The following is a 26,979-nucleotide window of genomic DNA, read 5'->3' on the forward strand; positions in this document are numbered from 1 at the left end:
CAACTTTTCTGGTTCAATTTCTCCTGTTAGCCTTGTGAAAATAAAAAATAGCGGGCTAAAAAATCATTTTTGAGCAAAAAAAAATTATTTTTTATTTTCACTGCTCTGCGTTATAAACTTCTGTGAAGCACTTGGGGGTTCAAAGTGCTCACCACACATCTACTTCCTTCGGGGGTCTAGTTTCCAAAATGGGGTCACTTGTGGGGGAGCTCCAATGTTTAGGCACACAGGGGCTCTCCAAATGCGACATGTTGTCCGCTAACGATTGGAGCTAATTTTCCAATCAAAAAGTCACATGGCGCTCCTTCCCTTCCGGGCCCTGCGGTGCGCCCAAACAGTGGTTTATGACCACATATGAGATATTGATGGACTCAGGAGAAATTGCCCAACAAATTTTAGGATCCATTTTATCCTGTTGCCCATGTGAAAATGAAAAAACTGAGGCTAAATAAAATTTTTGTGAAAAAAAAAATACTTTTTTTTTTTACAGATCAATTTGTGAAGCACCTGGGGGTTCAAAGTGCATACTATTCATCTAGATAAGTTCCTTGGAGGGTCTAGTTTCCAAAATGGGGTCACTTGTGGGGGAGCTCCAATGTTTAGGCACACAGGTACTCTTAAAACAAGACATGGCAACCACTAAATATTCAAGCATATTTTACATTCAAAAAGTAAAATGGCACTCCTTGCCTTCTGAGCCCTGCCGTGCGCCCAAACAGTGGTTTATGACCACATATGAGGTATCGGTGTACTCAGGAGAAATTGCCCAACAATTTTAAGGATACATTTTATCCTGTTACCCTTGTGAAAATGAAAAAACTGATGCTAAAATAAAATTTTGGTTGGAAAAATTAAAATGTCCATTTTTTCATTCCATGTTGCTTTAGTTCCTGTGAAGCACCTGAAGGGTTAATAATCTTCTTGAATGTAGTTTTGAGTAGCTTGAGGGGTGCAGTTTTTAGAATGGTGACACTTTTGGGTATTTTCTGCCATATAGACCCCTCAAAGTGACTTCAAATGTGAGGTGGTCCCTAAAAAAAATGGTTTTGTAAATTTTGTTGTAAAAATGAGAAATTGCTGGTCAACTTTTAACCCTTATAACTTCCTAACGAAAAAAAATGTTGTTTCCAAAATTGTGCTGATGTAAAGTAGACATGTGGGAAATGTTATTTATTAACTATTTTGTGTCACATAACTCTGGTTTAACAGAATAAAAATTCAAAATGTGAAAATTGCAAAATTTTCAAAATTTTCGCCAAATTTCCATTTTTTTCACAATTAAACGCAAAAATTATCGACCTAAATTTACCACTATCATGAAGCCCAATATGTCATGAAAAAACAATCTCAGAATCGCTAGGATGCGTTGAAGCGTTCCTGAGTTATTACCTCATAAAGGGACATTGGTCAGAATTGCAAAAAATGGCCAGGTCATTAAGGTCAAAATAGGCTGGGTCATGAAGGGGTTAAAAGCGTGTTTGTCTCTGAAAACTGCAGCGTTTCAGAGACGAACATATATGGCTATGATCGGACAGCCAGTGGCAATTGATTGAGAATCTTTCACCAAATGTTTCATGTAGAACAGGGCACATGATTTAATAGTGGCTGTAGAGCGGACTAAAACTTTTTTTTTTTTTTTTTTGTATTTCACCCCTCCAATGTGAAGATATTCACTCTGTTTGGCACCTAATGAGTTTATAAAAAATGCAAGTAGATTTCACTGGGGAGCAGGATGTTATTATATGTATTACACAGAAACAACCCAAAACAGACAGTGGGTGGTAAGGACAGTACAACAGAGCTGGCAGCACTGTGAGATGATTAACGATAATAGAAGGGACCTGAACTTTCTATATCCATCATTGGAATTTGACTGTCTTACAAGTAGCTAGGTCATTGTATAGGTACATATTTGTGCCAGACAATATGGTGTGGACCAAACTATTTTTTCCTGTTCCTCTTTGTAGACCTTATTCATTATCTTCATATACAGGTGCAATTCACAAAATCAACAAAAAGTTACTTTATTTCAGTTCTTCGATACAAAAAGTGAAACTCATATTATATTGAGTCATTACAAACAGAGTGATCTATTTTAAGTGTTTACTTCTGTTAATGTTGATGATTATGGCTTACAGCCAATGAAAACCCAAAAGTCATTATCTCAGTAAATTAGAATACTTTATAACACCAGCTTGAAAAAATGATTTTAAAATCCAAAATATTGGCCTACTGAAATGTATGTTCAGTAAATGCACTCAATACTTGGTCAGGGCTCCTTCTGCATCAATTACTGCATCGATGCGGCGTGGCATGGAGGCGATCAGCCTGTGGCACTGCTGAGGTGTTATGGAAGCCCAGGTTGCTTTATAGCAGCCTTCAGCTCGTCTGCATTATTGGGTCTGGTTGCTCTGATCTTCCTCTTGACCAGGCGTGGGCGATTAAACCCTTCATGACCAAGCCTATTTTGACATTAATGACCAGGCCATTTTTTGCAATTCTGACCAGTGTCCCTTTATGAGGTAATAACTCAGGAACGCTTCAACGGATCCTAGCGATTCTGAGATTTTTTTTCGTGACATACTGGGCTTTATGTTAGTGGTAAATCTAGGTCGATAATTTTTGTGTTTTTGTGAAAACATCAGAAATTTGGCAAAAATTTAGAAAATTTCACAATTTTCAAATTTTGAATTTTTATTCTGTTAAACCAGAGAGTTATGTGATACAAAGTGGTTACTAAATAACATTTCCCACATGTCTACTTTACATCAGCACAATTTTGGAAACAAATTTTTTTTTTGTTAGAAAGTTATAAGGGTTAAAAGTTGACCAGTGATTTCTCATTTTTACAATAAAATTTACAAAACCATTTTTTTTAGAGACCACCTCACATTTGAAGTCACTTTGAGGGGTCTAAAATACCCAAAAGTGACACCATTCTAAAAACTGCACCCCTCAAGCTACTCAAAACTACATTCAAGAAGATTATTAACCCTTCAGGTGTTTCACAGGAACTAAAGCAACGTGGAAAGAATAAATGGACATTTTAATTTTTCCAACAAAAATTTTCTTTTAGCAATTTTTTCATTTTCACAAGGGCAACAGGATAAAATGGATGCTAAAATTTGTTGGGCAATTTCTCCTGAGTGCACAGATACCTCATATGTGGTCATAATCCACTGTTTGGGCGCACGGCAGGGTCCGGAAGGGAAGGAGCGCTATTTGACTTTATAAATGGAAAATTAGCTCCAATCGTTATCGGACACCATGTCGTGTTTGGAGAGCCCCTGTGTGCCTAAACAGTGTAAACCCCCCATAAGTGACACCATTTTGGAAACTAGACCCCTTATGGAACTTATCTAGATGTGTAGTGAGCACTTTGAACCCCCAAGTGCTTCACAAAAGTTTATAACGCAGAGTAGTGAAAATAAAAAATATTTTTTTTTCCCTCAAAAAATTATTTTTTAGTGCGCAATTTTTTATTTTCACAAGGGTACCAGGAGAAACTGGACCCCAAAAGTTGTTGTCCAGTTTGTCCTGAGTATGCTGGCACCCCATATGTGGGGGGGGGGGGGGAACCACTGTTTGGGCACACGTCGGGGCTCGGAAGGGAAGTAGTGACATTTTAAAATGCTGACTGATGGAATGGTCTGCGGGCATCATGTTACATTTGCAGAGCCCCTGATGTACCTAAACTGTGGAAAGTAAACCCCCCACAAATGACCCCATTTTGGAAACTAGACCCCCCAAGGAACTTATCTAGATGTGTGGTGAGCATCTTTGAACCCCCAAGTGCTTCACAGAAGTTTATAACGCAGAGCCGTGAAAATAAAAAAACTTTTTTTTTCATAAAAAAATAGATTTTTAGCCAGCAATTTTTTTTCCACAAGGGTAACAGGATAAATTAGACCTCAAAAGTTTTTGTCCAGTTTGTCCTGAGTACGCTGGTACCCCATATGTGGGAGGGGGGGGGGGAACGACTGTTTGGGCACACGTCGGGTCTCGGAAGGGAAGTAGTGACATTATGAAATGCTGACTTTGTGTCATGATCCAGCACACATGACAGATAAAAGCACTAGTAACCTTTTTTTTCCCCTCACTGTGTGGTTTCAGTTCTAGTTTTGCCCCCGGTGGCCGTTAGGGTCATTGCAGTTGAGGTTTTCTTTGCTTTGCCTTTTGCCCCCGGTCGTCACTGGGGTTATAGCAGTTTTTGTCCTCTGATCATTTGACCATTCTCTTTTCCTATATAGGGTCACATGGTCTATGAGCAGGTGTTGGTGATAGCGTCTTTTTGGGATTCCAACCACGGTGAACGGAGCAGCTGGCTGAGGTGTGAAGCCACTGCAGAAACCTGGTGAAGTTAGCAGTTGGCTTGAAGGTTGGAGCCACTGCTGAAACTGGTGTTGAACTCTGGCTGCCCGGTGTCCGCAGCAGAGCGAGATGGTGAAGGTGGCACCTGGCTTTGAGGTGTCGAGCCACTGCGAAAAGTTAATCCGGTGATGCACTCTGCTGCCTGGTGAGGCAGCAGAGCAAGATAAGTATTTTAGGTCCCCTGTTTGTATTTTCCCTGGTGTGTATTAGTACAGCGGTGGGGCCAGTGCCTGCACCACCCAGCTCCCTAGCAAGGGATAGGTGTAGGGTGTGCTAGGGTGACAGGTATCCTGATCGGCGCCCGATGCGGAACCAGCCTAGGGATCGTAAGGAGTGGAGGGACACTGACTCAGGGGAGTGCAGGAGGTCTCCACGTCCCCGTTCCCTACCGCAGGGGCCACCGTTGTAACTGTTGCCTCTTTCCCCGTGTCTTGCTGTTTCAGTTACCGGCCTGCGGGTCGTGTCACACAGGACAGTTACACGTGACACTTTGATGGAATGGTCTGCGGCGTCGTTACGTTTGCAGAGCCCCTGATGTGCCTAAACAGTAGAAACCCCCCACAAGTGACCCCATTTTGGAAACTAGACCTTCCAAGGAACTTATCTAGATGTCTGGTGAGCACTTTAAACCTCCAAGTGCTCCACAGAAGTTTATAACGCAGAGACGTGAAAATAAAAAAATAATTTTGTTTCCACAAAACTAAATTTTTAGCCCCCAATTTTTTATTTTCCCAAGGGTAACAGGAGAAAGTAGACCACCAAGGTTGTTGTGCAATTTTTCCTGAGTACGCTGATACCCCATATGTTGGGGTAAACGACTGTTTGGGCACACGTTGGGGCTTGGAAGGGAGGGAGCACCATTTGACTTCTTGAACGCAAAATTGGCTAGAATCAATGGTTGCACCATGTCGCATTTGGAGACCCCCTGATGTGCCTAAACAGTGGAAACCCCTCAATTCTAACTCCAACCCTAACCCCAACACACCCCTAACCCTATCCCTAAACCTAATTCCAACCTTAACCCTAATTCCAACCCTAAACCTAGTTCTAACCCTAATTCCAACCCTAATTCCAACACTAACCCTAGCCCTAACCCTATTTCCAACCCTAACGGAAAAATACAAATATTTTATTATTTGTTCCTGCGTATGGGGGTGATAAAGGGGGGGTTTATTTACTTTTCATTCTATTTTGATTACTGTGAGAGTTTATCACAGTGATCAAAATGAATGAATGAATCTGCAGCCGGTGGGAGCACTGCGCATGTGCCCGCCATTTTCCAAGATGGCGGCGCCCATGAAGCGGGACACCGGGAGCCAGAGAGGGACATCGGAGGTACCGGGGGGGAGTCGGAAGGTGGAGGGAGCAGAGAGGAGCAGATGATGACGGTGGCGGCACATTGCCGCCGTTAGTCAGTATCGGGGGCCGATCGGCCCCGTGAGTCCTGGGGGGGGGGGGGGAGGGGGGGTCGGCTCTGGGTCTCCAGCCATGGCCGATGCTACTGCATCGGCCATGGCTGGATTGTAATATTTCATCAATTTTCATCGATGAAATATTATCGCTGATTGGCTGTTAAAAGTGAAACAGCCAATCAGAGCGATCGTAGCCATGTGGGGGCGAAGCCACGCCCCCTGTGGTGAAGAACAAAGCCCCCTGTATCTGCGGGTCGGGTGACCTTTTAGTGACCCCGGTCACCTGACCCGCAGGGGGGCTTTGAAGTCATGACGCCACATAGGAGTCACTGGTCAGATTGGCACAGGTTTTCATGACGCCTATGTGGCGCCATTGGTCGGGAAGGGGTTAATTATCCCGAAGGGGCCACATGAGACCATGACTGTAGGGAGGGCCGAACCAATAGCTTAAAATTAATTCTACTCAACATTAATTTATTAATTTTAATTGTATCACTTAATATTGAGCAGATTTCAGTAAGCCGACACCCCCTATATATCTTTGAACTCAAGTACAGCCCCTTCTATATATCGTATGAACCCTCCACAGCCCCTTATATACAGCATGAGCCTCATACAGCCTCCCCATATACAGCATGATCCCCTCACAACCTTCCCATATACTCCATGAGGCCCCCATAGCCTCATCATGTGCAGCATGTCACCCCCATAGCCTTCCCATGTGCAGCATGATACCCTCATAGCCTCACCATGTGCAGCATGATACCCCCATAGCCTCCTCGTGTGCAGCATGACAACCCATAGCCTCCCTGTGTGCAGCATGTCACCCCCATAAAATCCCCATGTGCTGTATGTCACCCCCATAGAATCCCCATGTTCATACACATGAAAACAAAAAAAAAAAAATTCACCTCAGTCCCGTTCTTTGGCGCTCTGCTCTTCTCCCTGCCTCCGATGCGCTGACTCTCCGGCGGTACACAGCTGATGCGATGAGATGACGTCATTGCGTCAGCTGTTTCACCCTCCTCCACCAATGCTGACTGTGCCTAGGGAGACAATGGAGAAAGCCGGCGGGCGGGCAAGGTGCAGCCCGCGGATCTCTTGTTTCCAGCCCCACGGCTGTCTCAGTCTGTGTGCCGGACTGAGACAGCCAGAGGGCCGGATGTGGCCAGCGGGCCGCACTTTGCCCAGGACTGCTCTTGACAATACCCCATAGATTTTCTATGGGGTTAAGGTCAGGCGAGTTTGCTGGCCAATGAAGCACAGTGATACCGTTGTTTTTAAACCTGGAATACGTACTTTTGACAGTGTGGACAGGTGCCAAGTCCTGCTGGAGAATGAAATTTCCATCTCCAAAAAGCTTGTCAGAGGGAAGCATGAAGTGCTCTAAAATTTCCTGGTAGATGGCCTCACTGACTTTGGTCTTGATAAAACACAGTGCACTTACACCAGCAGATGACATGGCTCCCGAAACCATCATTGATTGTTGAAACTTCACACTAGACCTTGGAAATCAAGGTCCCAGAGTCTGGAGGAAGAGTGGAGAGAGGGACAATCCAAACTGCTTGAGGTCCAGTGTGAAGTTTCCACAGTCAGTGATGGTTTTTGGAGCCATGTCATCTGCTGGTATAGGTCCACTGTGTTTTATCAAGACCAAAGTCAGCGCAGTGGTCCACCAGGAAATTTTAGAGCTCTTCATGTTTCCCTCTGCCGATAAGCTTTTTGGAGATAGAAATTTCATTCTCCAGCAGGACTTGGCACCTGTCCACACTGCCAATAGTACCAATTCATTGGCCACCAAACTTGCCTGAACTTAACGCCATTGACTATGGTGTATTGCCAAGAGGAAGGTGAGACACCAGATGAGCTGAAGGCTGCTATCAAAGCAACCTGGTCTTCCAGAACACCTCAGCAGTGCTACAGGCTGATCGCCTACGGGTCTAGTTTTCAAAATGGGGTCTCTTGTGGGCAGATTTCCAAATGTGACATGGTGTCTGCTAATGATTCCAATTTTGTGTTCAAAAAGACAAAACATGGCTCCATCCCTTATGAACTATGCCATGCGCCCAAACAGTACTTTTCCCTGGGTTATGGGGTATCGGCATACTCAGGAGAAATTGCACAACAAATTTTGGGTTCTATTCTCTCCTGTTACCCTTGCGAAAACAAAAAAATTGGGGCTAAAAGAACATTTTTTAAATGTTCATTTTTTCCTTCCACATTGCAAAAATTCCTGTGAAGCACCGAAGGATTAATAAACTACTTGAAAGCGGTTTTGAGCATCGGGAGGATGCAATTTTAAAATGGTGTCAATTTTGGACATATTCTGTCATATAGGTCATTCAAAGTCACTTCAATAGTGATGTGGTCCCTAAAAAAATAGTTTTTTTAATTTTGTTGGAAAAATTAAAAATCACTGGTCAACTTTTAACCCTTATAACTTCCTAACAAAAAAAATGTTTCAAAAAATTGTTCTGATGTAAAGTAGACATGTGGGAAACACCAAGGTTACTTACCGGTAGCCGTTTTTTCCGGAGCCCATGACGGCACACGAGAGAGGGGATCCGCCCAGCCAGGACAGGAACCCTACTGAAGATAAAAGGGGCGGTACCTCTCCCTCGCTTCAGTTGGTTTACAGAGCATGAGAGGCCCCCTGGGTTAGTACACATGGTATAACTATCACCACATTATATCTAACTAAAAAAAGCACCCAAACTATAGTGCACACCAAAGGAGTGAAAAAAGGGGGGGAATATACAGGTGCCATCATGGCTACCGGTAAGTAACCTTGGTGTTTTCCCGTCTCCCATGACGGCACACGAGAGACTTTTGTAGAATAAGACACCTTAGGGAGGGACCACCGCTTGCAGCACCCTTCTACCAAAGGTTAGGTCAGTTGAGGAAGACAGATCAAGTCGGTACTGCTTAAAAAAGGTGGAAGGTGAGCACCAAGTAGCGGCTTTACAAATTTGTTCAATCGATACCTCAGCCTTCTCTGCCCAGGAGGTAGCCACGGCTCTGGTGGAGTGAGCCTTGATGCCTTCTAGAACCGGAGCGCGACTTGCAGAGTAGGATAACATAATGGCCTCACTGATCCATCTGGCAATGGTACTCTTAGCTACCCCGTGCCCTGAAAGGCTACAAAAAAGGACTGATCTTTCCTCCACTGACTATGTCCCCAAGATATGAAGGTGTTTTATTCAGCCCATAGGGCTATGTGCCCATTCAGTGCAACGTTTCGGTCCAAAAAGGCTTGCTGCTCTGTCAATCTTGCGGAATCTGCAGAGGAATCCGCTAGGAAAGCCGCTGCTCCGTGTACCAGGGTCACATTAGACAGAATTTCGTCCCTGGGAACTCTATCCTTGATCTGGTCCTCTATTTGTTGTAGCCAGACCATGAGGGCACGAGCAGTACAAGTACCAGCTATCGCTGGTATTAATTCACCTGCCGAAACTTCCCAGAAATGCTTAAGGAAACGTCTGCTTTTTTATCAAGCGGGTCTTTCAGCACGCCAGAGTCCTCTAATGGTAGAGATATCCTTTTTTGAGGATTTGGCTACGGCCCCATCAATTTTTGGGACTTTTTCCCAGGTTTCTCTTTTTCCTTTCCTCCAGTCCTCCAAACATCACATCCTCCAATGATTTAGGAGTCTTTTCCTCCTTAAGGCCCATTGTAGACCGGACCGCTTTGACCAGTTTTTCCACGTCCTCTGTTGGGAAACACGGACGGCCGCCTATATCGCTGTCCGAGGAGGATTCTGAGGACTGAGTAGAGAAAGAGGAGGTGGAGGGGAACAAGGATCTTTCCCGCCCCTTATTCCCTGGCGAGGCCTCTGAATCAGAATCCCTTCTACGGCTTCTTTTATCCTTCTTTTTAAGGGTTGCCTTTAGGGAACCTTTCACCTCCTCTTGTATTATGGCCTTAAGGCTAGTCACCAAATCAGGGGTTTCCTCCTGTATATTTTTATTTATACAGTCAGCCCAGAGGTCTTTCTGCCACTGATCTGCCAGCGGGTGTTTGCATAGGGCGCATTCTCTATTCTTTGTTTTGCTGCTAGCCTTCCTCGACCCCTAGTGCTCTAACAGAGAAAATGGAACCCCGATACCATAAGGGTCACATTCACGTAGATCACTCACCACCGCTGTCAATCAGGGGTACCGATCTCGGAGGCTCCTCAGATGCACTCGTGACATTTCTTCTGGACGTCTCAGAGTCATGCCGGTCGCGTCTATGACTGCCGCTCCCACCACTTGAGTGGCTGCTCCTGGTATGCTGGCGGCCCAGCCTGGCATCTGGCGAGAGCTCTTGCTGCTGCTGCTCCCCTTGCCCCACTTCCATTGTGAAGCTTTGGGCATGAGTGCGTCTTCTGTGGTCATCCCCCTTATATAAGGGGGATCCACTGCACTTTCCGCCTCCTCCGGTTACCCCCACAGCCCCTCCCCCCCTGCCATGCTGCCGGGATCTTCTATTGCCGGCCGGCGTTTTTTCCGATGGGTGGCGCCATCTTGGATTCCGGCACCGCCTCCCGACGTCACGCTCCTTTCCCAGCGTGCGACGTCAGAGGGGCGCGACCCGGAAGCGGCCGTTCCTCCTCGATGCGGAAGAGAGGGGAAAGGGCAGCGCGGCAGCCACGGCAGAGCCCCAGGACCCCAGGCCGTGCTGCTTCTGCGCCCGCTTGGATGCTAAGCCACCGGGAGACCCGCGGACGGCGCTTCCCGCTCCCGACGCACAGCGCCCAGGACCCTGCCTGTTCTTCCATGCCGGCACGAGAGAGGGGCAGGTACGTGTTTCTTCAGTACACGGGTCCCTGTTAGGACAGGAAACCCAACTGAAGCGAGGAAGAGGTACCGCCCTTTTTATCTTCAGTAGGGTTCCTGTCCTGGCTGAGCGGATCCCCTCTCTCATGTGTGCCGTCATGGGAGACGGGAAAATGTTATTTATTAACTATTTTGTGTGACATCACTTTCTGGTTTAAGGGCATAAATAATAAAAGTTTGAAAATTGCTAAATTTTCGCTGAAAACTAATTTTTTTCACAAATAAACACAAGCTGTATAAAAAAAAAAAATATATACCACTATCATGAAGTACAATATGTCATGAAAAAACATTCTTAGAATCAGTGGGATCCTTTGAAGCGTTCCAAAGTTATTACCTGAAATAGACAGTGGTCAGAATTCTAAAATTTAGCCTAGTCATGAAGGTGCAAACAGGCGTGAGGGTGAGAGGGTAAAGGGGTTAAACGTATCTGCTTAAGACTGAGAAGAATTATAGAGAATACACGTATTTGCAGATGATAACCCTTTCAAGCACCAAGACATATTATTGTCTTCTCCTAGAGTGGAGCCTGATCCACATACGGCTGATGCTGGCTGCGCTATACCGCAATCATCCTACTTTAACAATAGTGAGAGGCTGCGCTCCACCCACTGCTGTTAACCACTTAAATGCCAACAGTGACACGGATAGGTTACCATGGCATGACGGTGTTTCTATGTGGACCAGTCAGTATCTGACGTTCAGAGTAGACTAAACAAAAGGTAGCTTGAATCAACCTCCCAATTTATGTTGTGAAGAAGAGAATAGGTGCTTATTCCATTGGAGCAGACCCACATTGTTACCTACTTCATTAAATGAGTATCATAAACACACATCAATAAAAAGGCACAAAAAAATGAACATTATTTTGAATGCCATTTATTTTTGTCATATTCAACGACAACAAAAAAAGTTATCACTCTGCAAGGTAGAGTAAAACAACATTTCAGGTAATGTACCCTTTATCAGGATTGAAGTGGGGCAGGCACAAAATGTTTTTCTTGTACAAATAAAAAAATCCACTTGTACATATGAAAAGATGAATCATCTGGGCTGGCTGGGAACCAAAGAGAAAGTGTGGAAATCACGATGTCCCATGGGAGAAGGGACCCAAGTGGTACAAAAGCATTCCACTGGGTCCTTTCTCCCACAGGCAATAGTTATTTCCACACACTCTCTATTAACACTATTACTTTTTTTTTGTTCATAATAAATTGTAATTTTTACAATATAGAGCAATACTGTAATATCACAACTTATAGTACAAGCAATTGGATGATCGCAGGTTCAAATCCCCTAATGTGACTGAATTGGGTATATGGACAGGGGAGACCTGATGAGACAACCACTTTCTTGGACATTTAATCTTAGGCCCTGTGCTTATGTCAGTGTCTCCAGAACGTGAGGTGACAGTTTTCACATGTACTGAAGAAACTTACCCACGTAGACCCATTCAAATCTATGGGTCTGCGCGCAAGTCTATGTGTTCACATGGACCGTGTGTCCCACACGTAGACATGTTTTTTTTTCCATGTGTCATCTATGTGACACGTACAGGATTGAAATGCTCCATCGTCTGGGAAAAGCTTTACAGCTAGCGCTATTCCCAGGTGCTGGATGCTGACTACAATTGTCATCATCCTAGCTTAATCTCCCTGCAATCAGCGAGACCAGGTGACGCAGATGACAGTTACAGTTGTAGTCAACACCTGCCTTCTGTCAATAGCAAACATTAAATAAAGAAAAAAAAAGTTGTGAGGTTTCCCTTATTTTTACTAACCAGCTGAGGGAAAGCAGATAGCTGGGGGCAGGTGTTAAGGTGTTATTATTCTGGGAAGAGGACAATATCCATGTAGCTTGCCGGCCTATTAATAACAGCTCACAAATGTCTGTGTAGCCTTTAATGGTTATTAAAAAGGGAGCCACCCGTCAAAAAATAAAAATGACGTGGGGCCTCGCCTATTTTTTTTTTTTAATAAGCAGCAAATGCTAAACAGACAGCTGCAGGCTGATCTTAATAGGCTGGGACCATAGATATTGCCCCCCTCCCTGACTAACACCAGCATCCCTCAGCTGCCCCAGAAATGGTGCATCCATTAGATGCACCCATTCTGCCACTTAGTCTCAAGCTCTTCCCAAATGTCCTGGTGTATTGGCAATCGGGGTAATGGTTTTGGGGTTATTCATCATGGGACCTCCTTATTATGGATTTATGTTGGACCTCCATCTGTTTTTCTCCATCTTTACACACCTAACACTTAAACATCTGTCATTGGTATTCTTCATTCTACTTGTGGCACTGATGGTGCACTTGGACAGCGCGCACGCGTACATATGTATGCCACACGGATGGTGTCAGTCTGACCTCATCAGTACTGTTTTTTCCAGTACCGACAACACCAGGACATGTGAAGGGGGCCTTAAAGTGATGCTCTACTTTCACATATCCTCCAATCACATGTAGTTAAACTGGATTAAAGACTTTCCCAATGTTAACTATGGCCACCACCTTTAAAGCCTGTTTTACAGCAGTCTAGCAATCTGTATACGAGCCCCAAATCTACATATTCTATAAAATACCTTTTATCACCCGATATGGCACAGTTCAATTTGTATTGCTGGTCTTGATCCAGGACCTCTTCTATACCCACAATCATCATCCTCTTTCTCTGCTGCATGTGGATGATGTGTCCCCAGCATGCCTCCAATTGTGTTCCTTCACAGGCATACTGTTCTCTGCCCTCATGAGGGTAGAACAAAAGTTCTGTAACGCGCATGCATCAACTTTATTTTTGGGTCATAGGCACCCTTCAGCCTCTCCTGGCACATGCACATTACAGTACTTTGCTCTACCTTCAGCAGGGCAGACAGAGAAGTGCACCTGCAGTGAAATGGTCCTGAAAATAGCCAATGCAACAAAGATCTGGTTTAACTCCCAACCAAAAGTATCAGAGATCAGGCACCTACGTTTGTGAGCTCACACGATAGGACATCAGGCGGAAGTTGCCATCAGGGGGTATAAAGGACAGAACTCTCTCAGCCTCCCAGCGCTTGAATCTGACACAGGGGTGGAAGCTGACGTCATCAAGAAGCCTAGGATTCTGGGAAGAAGGTAGAAACATTATCTGACATTACCACCACAATCAATAACACACCCGGCCATTACTTGTACGAACACAAATTTGGATTTTCACTAAGTATGCAGCTTCAGTGTTTTCTATGTTTTAGTCGGATGTTATACATTTCTGAAGTTCAACTAAACATTTCACAAGTTTTTAATCTCTTGCCAACATGGCCAATTTCTATTTTTTCCTCCTCTTCTTCCAAGAGCCATAACTTTGTAGGACGAGTTGCATTTTTGAATTACACCATTCATTTTACCTTCAAGTAGACTAGAAAACTGGAAACAAATTCCAAGTGAAGTCAACTAGTGAAGAAAATGGCAATTCAGACAGCATGGGGGTTTTGTTTTTACTTACAATAAGACTCTACTCATCAGTACAATTACAGTGATGCCAAACTTGTCTAGTTTTTTTTGTTATTATTTTACTGGTGTCCCATGCCGTAATCCAACTGTGCAACATTTGCTCATCAGCGTGAGCGGTCGCCTGAAGCGACCACTCATGCTGAAGAGCAGGGCAGAATGACACGCAAGAGCAAATGTCACACAGATGGATTAAAGCTATTCTTTCAACTTTGGACAGGTGAGGGACATTGTTTCCTTTTACTTTTGTTTGTTTACTGGGGACAATGGCTTCAGGGGATTCGATGTTAAGGTGAGTATAATGTGTTTTTTATTTTATTATTCATTTTACATTCGATGTAGATAGACAGCTGACTACAACTCTCAACATTGTCCACTGCTCTCGATGATCTCAGTGCGAGCAGGGGACAATGATCAGCGCAAACAGTACCGCTGAATCCCAGGCACCAGTATGTGCCACATTGATGACACATGGATGTGTCATTTTGCGGCCCGTGCTGCTCCAAAAAATAAAAAAATTTGAACATGTCAGCGGCTTTTGCACACGGTCCGTGGAAACACATTCACATATGCAAACTCAGTCACTTGAATGGGTCTGCCTGTGTAAGTGTCTCCGATAAGTGTGAAAACTGTCACCACATTTACTGGACACACTGATGTGTGAAGGGGGCCTTACTGTGCATAGTAAAAATCAGTCTTCTTTGAAGCCCAACCACAGGCTGGATTTCAATGTCACTCCATGAAGGCATGCATGGAAGTCTTCAACAGTCCCCCGGCTGCCACAACAACCCATTGTTGCCTATTGAAACCAAGTATGATGCACAATTATTTAACTACACCTTCCCACATGCATGTTTTCCCTCAATCGCCACCCACTCCACCAACTTTGATTGGCTGCTCTGGCTTCAAAATGCGGGTGGAGATAAAGGGAAAACAATCCAGTGGGAAAGTGCATTTAAAGTCATTGGTTCCGTCATGATGCACTGAGGAATGGATTTTGCTTTAAGGGCTCATACCCACTTGCGAGAGACTCGTCTCTCGCATGAGAATCTGGCACAGCCGCCGGCATTCGGACCAGAGCATGCGGCTACATGTATTTCTATGCAGCCACACGCTCTAGTTCCAGTGTCGGGTTTTCACGCGAGAGACTCGCACGACAATCTTGCGAGTCTCTCGCAAGTGAGTATGAGCCCTAACAGTGATTCTGTGCAGAGTCCCTTTAATGCCGCTGTCAGAGGTTGACAGCAGCACTGAACAGGTTATCAACTACAGCAGTGCTAGAATACACCAGTGGCTGTTATAGGTACATGATAGCAGCAAAATGCAGACATTATCTACTGGGTATAGGGTGGGCTCAGCTTGTGAGCAATACACCAGCTTCAGACTTGTAGGACCTCTCTCCTTGAAGTTCTTGATGAATCGGTAAAGGGTTGATTTAGGGGCATTCTTACAAGCAACAATGTACGTGATTTCAAGCACCAAACACTTTCAAAAAGAACAGTGACTGTTCTTATCACTGTCACAAATTATTTGTTCAATGATATCAGCTGCTTTGTCCTTGTTAACACTTTCTCCTGAGCTAATGAGAAGATCACTTAACTTAAGTGGGAGTCACACACAGCAATCTCGCTAGCGATATCGCTGCTGAGTCACAACTTTTGTGACGTAACAGCGATCTCACCAGCGAGATCACTGTGTGTAACAGCGATCAGCGAGCGGCCCCCCTGCCGGTATCGCTGATCGCTGTAAGAAACCTCTGGACATATTTTTCGTCGCTGGTCTCCCGCTGACCAGCACGCATCGCTGCGTGTGACAGGCAGGAGACCAGCGATCAGCTGTAAAAAATAGAATTAAAATAAAAAATATTGTTATTCTCACCTTCCGACGTCACGCGCAGCATTCCTCTCTCCACGCTCCGGTCACAGTAATCCTTTGCACGAATGACCGCGAGACTTCGCGCTCCCGCGAGACCGAGACTATCGCGGTCATTCTTGCAAAGGATCACTGGGACCGGAGCGTGGAGAGAGGAATGCTACACGGGACGTCGGAAGGTGAGAACAACAATATTTTTTATTTTAATTCTATTTTTTATAGGGATGGCAAGCGACGCCGGGCGCTCGGCATCGCTGTGCTGATCGCTGGTGAAGCTGTCTGTGTGACAGCTCACCCACAATCACATAGCGACTTACCAGCGATCCTGACACCTTGATATCGGTGTCGGTATCGCTGGTAAGTCGCTATGTGTGACTCCAGCCTTATGTGAACAGATAATGCGTGACGGGGCTAACTGTGTAAATGTTTTGTTTTTTTTCTTTCGTGATTAAGCCAATTGTCATGTCAAGGAGTGACGTCCATTTTTTTTTTCTAATTAATCTGAACCTCTTCTTAACCGCTTCCCGACCGCCCACTGTAGATAAACGTTGGCGCTTGCTGGGCTTTGTGCAGCGCCGTTTATCTACTGTCGGCGGTTTTGTGCCCCCCGGGACCCCCACATACCTTATAACGCGGGGATCCCGGTGCACAATGCATGCTGGGACCCCCGACGTCATCGAGACCTGATTGGTTCAGGTCCTGATGACGTCGGCGTCACAGCAGCCAATGAGAGCGCTCGCTGGGAAAGCTGCTTGTTTCCCGGCGATCTCACTCATTGTAACGCGACTTCTCCTCTGATCTCACACTGACAGATGATCAGAGGTGAAGCAGCGTTACTGTGTGACTAGATCGCTGCCTGGCACAGCTGATCGCTGCCTGGCACAGCTGTGCCAGGCAGCGATCTTGTCACACAGTAACGCTGCTTCACCTCTGATCATCTGTCATTGTGAGATCAGAGGAGAAGTCGCGTTATTATGTGCCAGGCAGCGATCTTGTCACATAGTAACGCTGCTTCACCTCTGATCATCTGTCAGTGTGAGATCAGAGGAGAAGTGGCGTTACTATGAGTCAGATCGCAGGGCAGCGATCTTGTCACAAAAAGAAAAAGAAAAAAAAAGCAGGTACACAGGTTAGGGCTAGGGTTAGGGCTGGGATTAAGGTTATGGGTGTGTTGGTGTTAGGTTTGTGGTTAGGGTTATGGTTAGGGCTGAGATTAGGGTTAGGGGTGTGTTGGGGTTAGGGTTGGAATTAGAATTGGGGGTTTCCACTGCTTAGGTACATCAGGGGCTCTGTAAATGCAATATGACGCCCGCAGACCATTCCATCAAAGTCTGCATTTCAGAACATCACTGCTTCCCTTCCAAGCCCCACCGTGTGCCCAAACAGTAGTTTTCTCCCACATATGGGGTACCAGCGTACTCAGGACAAATTGGACAACAACTCTTAGGGTCCAATTTCTCCTGTTACCCTTGTGAAAATAAAAATTGGGGGCTAAAAGATAATTTTTGTGGAAAAAAAATGATTTTTTTCTTTTCACTCCTCAACATTATAAACTTTACTGAAACACTTGGGGGGGTCACAAAGTTATCACCACACATCTAGATAAGTCCCTTGAAGGGGGTCTAATTTCCAAAATGGGGTCACTTGTGGGGGGTTTCCACTGTTTAGGTACATCAGGGGCTCTGCAAACGCGACATGACACCCGCAGACCATTCCATCAAAGTCTGCATTCCAGAACATCACTGCTTCCCTTCCGAGCCCCACCGTGTGCCCAAACAGTAGTTTTCTTCCACATATAGGGTACCAGTGTACTCAGAACAAATTGGACAACAACTTTTGGGGGTCCAATTTCTCCTGTTACCCTTGTGAAAATAAGAAATTGGGGGCTAAAAGATCACTTTATGGAAAAAAAATGATTTTTTATTTTCATGGCTCTACGTTATAAACTTCTGTGAAGCACTTGGGGGTTCAAAGTGTTCACGACACATCTAGATAAGTTCTTTAAGGGGTCTAGTTTCCAAAATGGGGTCACTTGTGGGGGGTTTCCACTGTTTAGGTACATCAGGGGCTCTCCAAATGCGACATGGCATCCGATCTCAATTCCAGCCAATTCTGCATTGAAAAAGTCAAACGGCACTCCTTCCGTTCTGAGCTCTGCCGTGTGCTCAAACAGTGGTTTAGCCCCACATACGGGGTATTGGCGTATTCGGGAGAAATTGCACAAAAAATTTTGTGGTTCATTTTCTCTTTTTACACTTGTGAAAATAAAAAAAAATGGTTTTGAAGTAAAATGTTTGTGAAAAAAAGTTAAATGTTTATTTTTTCCTTCCATATTCCATTCATTGATGTGAAGCACCTGAAGGGTTAATAAACTTCTTGAATGTGGTTTTGAGTACATTGAGAGGTGCAGATTTTAGAATGGTGTCACTTTTGGGTATTTTCTGTCATATTGACCCCCCAAACTCACTTCAGATGTGAGGTGGTCCCTAAAAAAAATGGTGTTGCAAATTTTGTTGTAAAAATGAGAAATCCCTGGTCAACTTTTAACCCTTATAACTTCCTAAAAAAAAAAATGTTGTTTCTAAAATTGTGCAGATGTAAAGTAGACATGTGGGAAATGTTATTTATTAACTATTTTGTGCGATATCACTCTCTAATTTAAGGGCATAAAAATTAAAAGTTTGAAAATTGCAAAATTTCCTAAAATTTTCGCCAAATTTTGATTTTTTTTTAACAAATAAGCGCAGATCATATCTAAAAATTTTTACCACCATCATGAAGTACAATATGTCATGAGAAAACAATGTCAGAATCAGTAGGATCCGTTGAAGCGTTCTAGAGTTATGACCTCATAAAGTGACACTGGTCAGAATTGAAAAAATTGGCCCAGTCACGAAGGCAAAAACAGGCTCAGGTGCGAAGGGGTTAATGTAGAATTAAAGTAAATCATGTCAGCAAGATTTTCACTTTCAAACTATTTGTATATGCATGTAACGCTTTCAAAGACAAGTCCAGCAATACATTTACATGGAGAGTTCATTCCTCGTTTACTGACAAATCAGCATATGAACTGATATGCAGAATGAGGATGAAAATCTATGGTAGATCTGAAACCTCTGTCACTTTATCTCTATAACATACATCCTCTAAAATTCTGCCCTTTTCATATAAAACCCAGAAGATGGCCAATGTCTCCCCAACTGTCAATGACCGTGAGAATTTTGAGCATAAACATCAGCAGGACCAACGGTTATTCAACTAAAAAGCAGTTTTAGACAAAGTGGGGCCCTGAGCAAAAGTTTAAAGTGCGGCCACAAATGCCACAATATGGTACCATCACACATAAGCATTTACATGAGCTGAATTCAGGCTTTTAACCCCTCTACCCCCAAAGGTGGTTTCCATGTTAATGACCAGGCCAATTTTTACAATTCTGACCACTGTCCCTTTATTTTTTTTTTCGTGTTATATAGTACTTCATGACAGTGGTAAAATTTCTTCGACAAGACTTGCGCTTCATTGTGAAAAAAAAAAAACGGAAACTTTGTGAACATTGCGAAAATTTCACAATTTTCAAACTTCAGAAATCACAGCAGAAATCACATAGATATGTCACACAAAATAGTTAACAAATAACATTTCCCACATGCCTACTTTACATCAGCACAATTTTGTAACCAACATCTTTTTTTGTTAGATAGTTGACCAGCAGTCTTATTTTCCAACAAAATTTACAAAACCATTTATTTTTTAGGAATCACATCTCATTTGAAGTCACTTTGAGAGGTCTATATGATAAAAAATACCCGAAAGTGAATGTGCTCAAAACCAAATTCAAAAAGTTTATTAACCTAGATCCAAATATTTTTTTATTTTGGCAAGGGTAACAGGAAAAGAATGGAACCCAAAATTTGTTGTGCAATTTCTCCTGAGCATGCAATACACCTTATGTGGGGGAAAACCACTGCTTGGGCGCACGGCAAAGGTCGGAAGGGGAGGCGTGCCATATGACTTTTTGCATGTAAAATTTCCTAGAAACATTAGCAGATGTCATATCCCATTTGGAGAGCCCCTGATGTGACTAAACAGTGAAAAACCACCACAAGTGACCCTATTTTGGAAACTAGACCCCTCAAGGAATGCATTTAGATGTGTGATGAGTACCTTGAACCCCGAGGTGTTTCACAGAAGTTTACAACGTTGACCCGTGAAAATAATAAAATCACATTTTCCCCACAAAAATGTTATTTTAGCTCCAAATTTTGCATTTTCATAAGGGTAACAGGATAAATTGCACCACACAATTTGTTGTGCAATTTCTCCTAAGTATTTCAATATCCAATATGTGGGGGTATACTACTTTTTTGAAACTGCACAGCTCAGAAGGGAAGAGGCGCCATATTGGAGTTCAGATTTTGCTGGAATGGTTTGAGGGTGCCATATTACAATGGCAGAGGCCCTGAGTTGCCAGAACAACAGAAACACCCTATATGTTACCTCATTTTACAAACTACACTCCCCAATTAATTCATCTAGGGGTGCAGTGATCACATTGATACCACATGTGCCTCACAGAATTTTATACCATTGAACGGTGAAGAAAGAATAAATTACATTTTTACCACTAAAATGTTGCTTTAGCCCCAAGTTTTTTCTAAGGGCTAATAGGAATTTTTTTTTTTTAACAACAAAATGAGGTCTATTTTTTCCTGAGTGCGACAATACCCTACATGTAATCGGGAAATGTTTTTCAGGCACAGTACAAAACTCAGAAGGGAAGGAGCCCCAGATTTTACTGCTATGGTTTGCAGGTGCCATGACCCACAGCGAGAGCCCAAGAGGTGCCAGAAGAGCAGAACCCTCCATAAGTGACCCCATTTTACAAACTACACCTCTCAATGAATTAATGTAGGGGTGCAGCGATCATATTGACATCATGGTTGTGTCACAGAATTTTATAACGTTGGGCAGTGAAGAAAAAATAACTACCGTATATACTCGTGTATAAGCCGACCCGTGTATAAGCTGACCCGCCTAATTTTACCATAAAAAAACTGGGAAAACTTATTGACTCGCATATACGCCTAGGGTTAAATGGTGGTCCAAGAAGATGCTCCATAAATACCCCCCATATGCTGCTGTACAAGGGTTAATGCTGGCCCAAGAAGATGCTCCATAAATACCCCCCATATGCTGCTGCACAAGGGTTAATGCTGCCCCATAAGATGCTCCATAAATACCCCCCATAATACGCTGCTGCACAAGGGTTAATGCTGCCCCATATGCTGCTCCACAAGGGTTGATGCTGCCGCATAAATACCCCCCATATGCTGCTCCACAAGGGTTAATGCTGCCCCATAAATACCCTCCATAGGCTGCGGCACAAGGGTTAATGCTGCCCCATAAGATGCTCCATAAAGACCCCATATTTGCTGTTGCTGCTATAAAAAAAAAAAAAACATGACATACTCACCTGTCCGTCGCTGGGGGCCAGGTGCCGGTGTCCTGAGCCCCTTGCAGTCCCCGTTCCAAGCCGTGCACCGCTGTGTCTCCCGGATCTCTGCATTGACAGCAGAGGGAGCGCGCAATGACTACGTCATCACGCCCTCTGCCGTCACAGCAGGAGGACCCGGAGACACAGCGGTGCACGGCTTGGAACGGGGACAGGTGAATATTACTCTGCCCCCGTCATACTCAACTCTCCTAGCGCAAGGTCTTCTCTGCAGCGGCAGCCCCTACTTCTCCCTCTGCCGTCTGCTTCCTGCATTCATCTGGTCACGTGGTACCCCTCATTAAACTCATAAATATGTGCATATTCATGAGTTTAATGAGTGGTACCACGTGACCGCTGAATGCAGGAAGCAGACGGCAGAGGGAGAAGCAGGGGCTGCAGAGAAGTGCCAGGAGAGGTGAGTATTGTCTCTGAGACCCCCGCTCCCCCTCCCCGGTATATGACTCGCGTATAAGCAGAGAGGGGGACTTTCACCTCAAAAAAATGGGCTGAAAATCTCGGCTTATACACGAGTATATACGGTACATTTTTACCACCAAAATTTTGTTTTAGCCCCAGAGCTTACATTTTCACACAATAAGTGGGTAAAAATTGCACCATAATTTGTCCTACAATTTCTACTGAATGTGGCAATACCCCTCGTTGTCCAGTACTAAGCCATATGGGGTGACTTGGAAGGAACGGAGCGCTGTTAGCCTTCTGGAGCGCAGATTTTCCTAGGACAGTTTCTATATACAGAGCCCCTAATTGCTAGATCAGAATACCCCCTCCAATGACCCTATTTTGGAAATTATACTTCTTTGGGAATTTATCTACAGGTGTAGTGACGATTTTGACTCCAAGGGGAAACAAGCAGCAATGAATGTTGGTGAGTGAAAATTGGAAACTGCTGCTGTAGTTACCAGAACATTGCAGTCACCAGTAAGTTAAGCCCAGCCCGTGTTTCTGGAAACGCAAGTTAGGCGGGCTCTCGTCACCTCAGAAATGCCAAATATGTGGACGCATTATGTGGTTTAGGTACACTGTGGGGCTTAAAAAGGAAGGAGGCATTTGGAAGCGCAGAATTTTCTGAAATTCTTTGGCGAGTGAGGAGCCATTTCGCTTTTCCAGAGCCTTTGTACCACCAGTAAGGTGGAAACCCTCTATATTTCCGTTAACAGATGACACACCTGAGTGGGGACTTGCTTTTTCTATGGATTGAGTTGAAGCTTTAATTGGGAACATTTTACATAACGTTTGGGATCACATTTATCCTGCGCTCTACGCTGACCACTTACTTTGGGGTTTCCATGTAAATCTCTGAGTAATGTGATTCAGATGAAACCCTGAGGGAGCCATTCACTATAATGAGGCAGCAGAGTTACTCTGGACTCCATCTGCCTCTGTTCAGCAGTGTCCTTTTCAGAAGTGCACGAAACTGTGGCCGATGGCACTTTTATGTAATCTTAATAAAAAGATGGACACTGGTCAGACGGCATCAACAGTACTTCCATCTGCCTCATTATACAGAATCTCAGCTGAGGGTTCTGTCTGAATCACGCATTTCAGAGATTTACACAGAAACTCTAGTGCAAGCGCTCAGCGTAGGATAAATGTGCGCTGAGCCTTACTGTGATCTTTGAGAGACAAAATGAACAACAGGTGAAGAATTGGTTTTATTTATTTTTTATTCCATTCCTTGTGCGGTATAAGTGATTAGACTACTTTATTCTTCGGGTCGATGTGATTACAGCAATATCAGATTTATATCAGGTTTTTATGTTTGGCTGCTGCCACACACTAAAAGACGCTTTTTATTGTAAAAAATAGTTTTTGCATCACTATATTTAGAGAGCTATAATTTTTCCATATTTTAGCTAACATTCATATGAGGTCTTATTTTTTGCGGGATGAGTTGATGTTTTTATTGGTACCATTTTCACACACGACATTTTTTGATCCCCTTCTATTCTGATTTTTGAGAGGCAGAATGAATAAAAACCAGCAATTCAGGATTTTTTTATCTGATTCTGCATGTGGCAAAATTTATAAGGCAGTTTTATTCTTCGGGTCAGTATGATTACAACGATATCACATTTATATCTTTTCTGTGTTTTGGCGCTTTTACAGAAAAACTATTTTAAAGAAAAAAAACCACCATGGTTACTTACCGGTAGCCGGTTTTTCCGGAACCCATGACAGCACCACCTGAGAGAGGGATCCGCCCCGCCAGGACAGGAACCTACTGAGACATAAGGGGCGGCACCTCTCCCCCGCTTCAGTTGGGTTACAGAGCATTGAGAGGACTTCTTCCCGGTTAGTTACATGTTTAATCCAACACCACAACACTCAAAACACCCTACTAAATGTGCACACCCATACAGTGAAAAAGGGGGGGAATGTACGGGAGCTGTCATGGGTTCCGGAAAAACCGGCTACCGGTAAGTAACCATGGTGGTTTTCCCTTCACCCATGACAGCACCACCTGAGAGATTTTTGGAGACTTCGAAACACCTTAGGGAGGGACCACCGCTTGCAGCACCCTTCTACCAAAGGTTAAGTCAGCAGAGGAGGATAGATTTAATCTATAGTGCTTAAAGAAGGTTGAAGGTGAGGCCCAGGTAGCGGCCTTACAAATCTGTTCGATTGATACCTCTGCCTTTTCAGCCCAGGAGCTCGCCACGGCTCTGGTGTTATGAGCCTTGATGCCGTCAGGAATCGGGATACCACTAGCTGAATAGGCTACACTAATGGCTTCCCTAATCCATCTAGCAATAGTCCCTTTTGAAACCCCATAGCCTATCCTGGCACCCTGAAAAGCTACGAATAGGGACTGTGACCTCCTCCACTGGCTAGTGGCAGATATATATTCTACGAGAGCTCTTTTAACATCCAGACTATGGAATTTTTCCTCCCCCAGATTTTTTGGATTTTCGCAAAAGGATGGAAGAACAATTTCCTGACCCCGATGGAAATCTGATACTACCTTGGGCAGATAACTGGGGTCTGTTCTTAACACTATCCTATCCTGAAAGACTTGCGTATAAGGAGGATTTACTGAGAGAGCCTGTAAGTCGCTTATCCTGCGGGCTGATGTGAGGGCTACTAACAGGATTGTTTTTAGGGTCAAAAACTTTAGGGGTAGCTGATGTAATGGCTCATACGGATCTTTTGTAAGGGCTTCTAACACCAGGTTTAAATCCCAGGGGGCTATTCTGGGTATTGGAATAGGCCTAGCTCTATGGCAGGATTTAATAAATCTGGCTATCCACCTATCTGATGCCAGTTTGCAATTGTAGAGCGCCCCTAGTGCCGACACCTGAACCTTAAGTGTGTTTACTGCTAACCCCATCTGCAACCCAGATTGTAAGAACTCTAGGATGTCACTAATCGGGGGTTCTTTTCCTAACGGCTTACCCAAGAACTGTAGGAACTTATTCCATGTTCTGCCGTAGATGTTAGTAGTCACCGGTTTCCTGCTTTTTAGCAGAGTGGCCACCAGCCCAGGGGAGAACCCCCTATCCATTAAAAGCGACCTTTCAAATTCCACACCGTCAGATGGAATCCTTTGACCTGAGCGTGCGATATTGGACCCTGAACTAGTAGGTCCGGGATTTCTGGCAGAACCCAAGGATCGGAGAGGGACATCTTCCGCAGCAGAGCGAACCAGGGCCTTTTTGGCCAAAATGGAGCTATTAGAATCACCCTGGCTTGATCGTTTCTGATTTTTCTTACCACAGTTGGAATCAGAGCTACTGAGGGGGAACGCGTAAGCCAGTCTGAAGTTCCACTGGATGTGCAAAGAGTCCACTGCCCATGGATTTTCCCTCGGGTTTAGAGAGCAGAACCTTTCTGTTTGCCTGTTGTGCTTGTTTGCAAAGAGGTCTATCACCGGTTCCCCCCAAAGCTGAATTATCTTTTGAAAAATGGACCGGTTTAGCGCCCATTCTCCTTGCCTCAGGGTATTGCGACTCAGGAAATCTGCCTCTATATTTTCTGCCCCTTTTATGTGTAGGGCTGTCACGGAGTGTAGGTGTTCCTCTGCACTGCTCAGAATGTCTGTTGCTGCTTTCATTAAGGAGTGTGATCTTGTCCCTCCTTGGTGGTTGATGTATGCCACTGCTACCTTGTTGTCTGACATGATGCGTACATCTCGACCCTGGAGTAGCGGAATGAAGTGGCTTAGGGCCTTGCCCACTGCCCACAGTTCTCTCAGGTTGGAGGATGCCTTCCCTTCTTGAGGTGTCCAGGAACCCTGACCTATGAGGCCCCTTAGGTGTTCCCCCCACCCCGAGGAGCTTGCATCTGTTAAAATTATATCTGTCGCCTGTCTGTCCCATGGTATTCCTAAGGTCAGGTTTGTCTCGTTCAACCACCAGTTGAGAGAGTCTCTGGTTTTTAAGGAAAGCTCCAGCTTTCCTTCCAAACGCCCTCTTAGCGACCTTTGTGCTCTTAGTATCTCCCCCTGGAGTTGCCGGGTGTGAAACTGGGCCCACCTGACCGCCGGAATACAGGATGTTAGGGTACCTAGTAGGGACATTGCTTTTCTTAATGTCATACATGGTTGGTTTCGGCCCGTCAAGGCCAGATTTTGCACCTTCTCTATCTTGGACTCTGGGAGCAGACACTCTTGCCTTTCTGAGTCCAGTATAAATCCTAGGAAGGTCTGTTTCTTTAGTGGTTGTAATTTTGATTTTTTGAAATTGACTATCCACCCTAACTCTTGCAAGGTGTTGATCACCTGAGTCAACTGTGCTGTACAGTGGTCCTCTGAACTGCCCACTATAAGAAAATCGTCCAGGTATGGTATTATGACCGTATCGTGAATCCGGAGAAAGGCTGTCACTTCCGCTATGACCTTGGTGAAGACCCTCGGGGCTATGGATATGCCCAACGGAAGAGCCCTGAACTGAAAGTGCCTTAGTGTGACCTGAATATAAAGCGCTACCCTCAGGTATTTCTGGTAATCTGGATGGATAGGGATGTGGTAATACGCATCCTTTAAATCGACTACGGCCATGAAGCAATCTTGATGTAGCAGCTTCACTGCCGTAGTTACTGATTCCATCTTGAAGGTCGGGTTCTTTATCCATAGATTGAGGCGTCTGAGATTTATGATTGTCCTGAATGACTGATCCGTTTTTTTTATTAGAAAAAGGGGTGAATAAAACCCCTTTCCTTCCTGTAAGCGTGGCACCTCGGACAGTACCCGTTTGTCTATCAGGCTCATGATTTCTGTTTCTAAGGCCAGTTGTTCTTCGGTCATCTTCCTGATAGGTGTGATGACGACCACAGGTTTTGGCTGACGAATAAAAGGGGATTTTCAGGCCTTCTTTTAGGATGCTCAGAATCCAGGTATTGGAGCAGATCTTTTCCCAGGCCTGGAAAAAGAGTGCCAATCTCGCTCCTACTGGAATACTGGCGTCACTGTGGTGACTTTTTTGAGGTGGAGGTGCCTCCACCAAACATAAACCCTGATTCTTTCTTCTTTTTATCCTCCCATCTTCTTCTGTCAGCGGGAGGACGCCCTCT

The 26,979-nt window shown here is 44.5% G+C and overlaps 1 protein-coding gene across 3 annotated transcripts in view; it reads right to left on the reverse strand.

Annotated features, from left to right (window-relative positions):
* Nucleotides 1-26,979, reverse strand: part of AP3M1 (adaptor related protein complex 3 subunit mu 1) — a 141,426-nt gene that overhangs the window by 18,860 nt on the left and 95,587 nt on the right. For all 3 annotated transcript variants that reach the window (XM_073581040.1, XM_073581042.1, XM_073581041.1), the window contains exon 6: nt 13,568-13,701. In XM_073581040.1, coding sequence (XP_073437141.1) covers nt 13,568-13,701 — 134 coding nt within the window. The remainder of the gene's footprint in view (nt 1-13,567; nt 13,702-26,979) is intronic.

Source organism: Dendrobates tinctorius, unplaced genomic scaffold (assembly GCF_039654945.1).
Source record: "Dendrobates tinctorius isolate UK_male_01 unplaced genomic scaffold, ASM3965494v1 ptg000068l, whole genome shotgun sequence".
In the NCBI taxonomy this organism is placed as follows: Eukaryota; Metazoa; Chordata; class Amphibia; order Anura; family Dendrobatidae; genus Dendrobates; species Dendrobates tinctorius.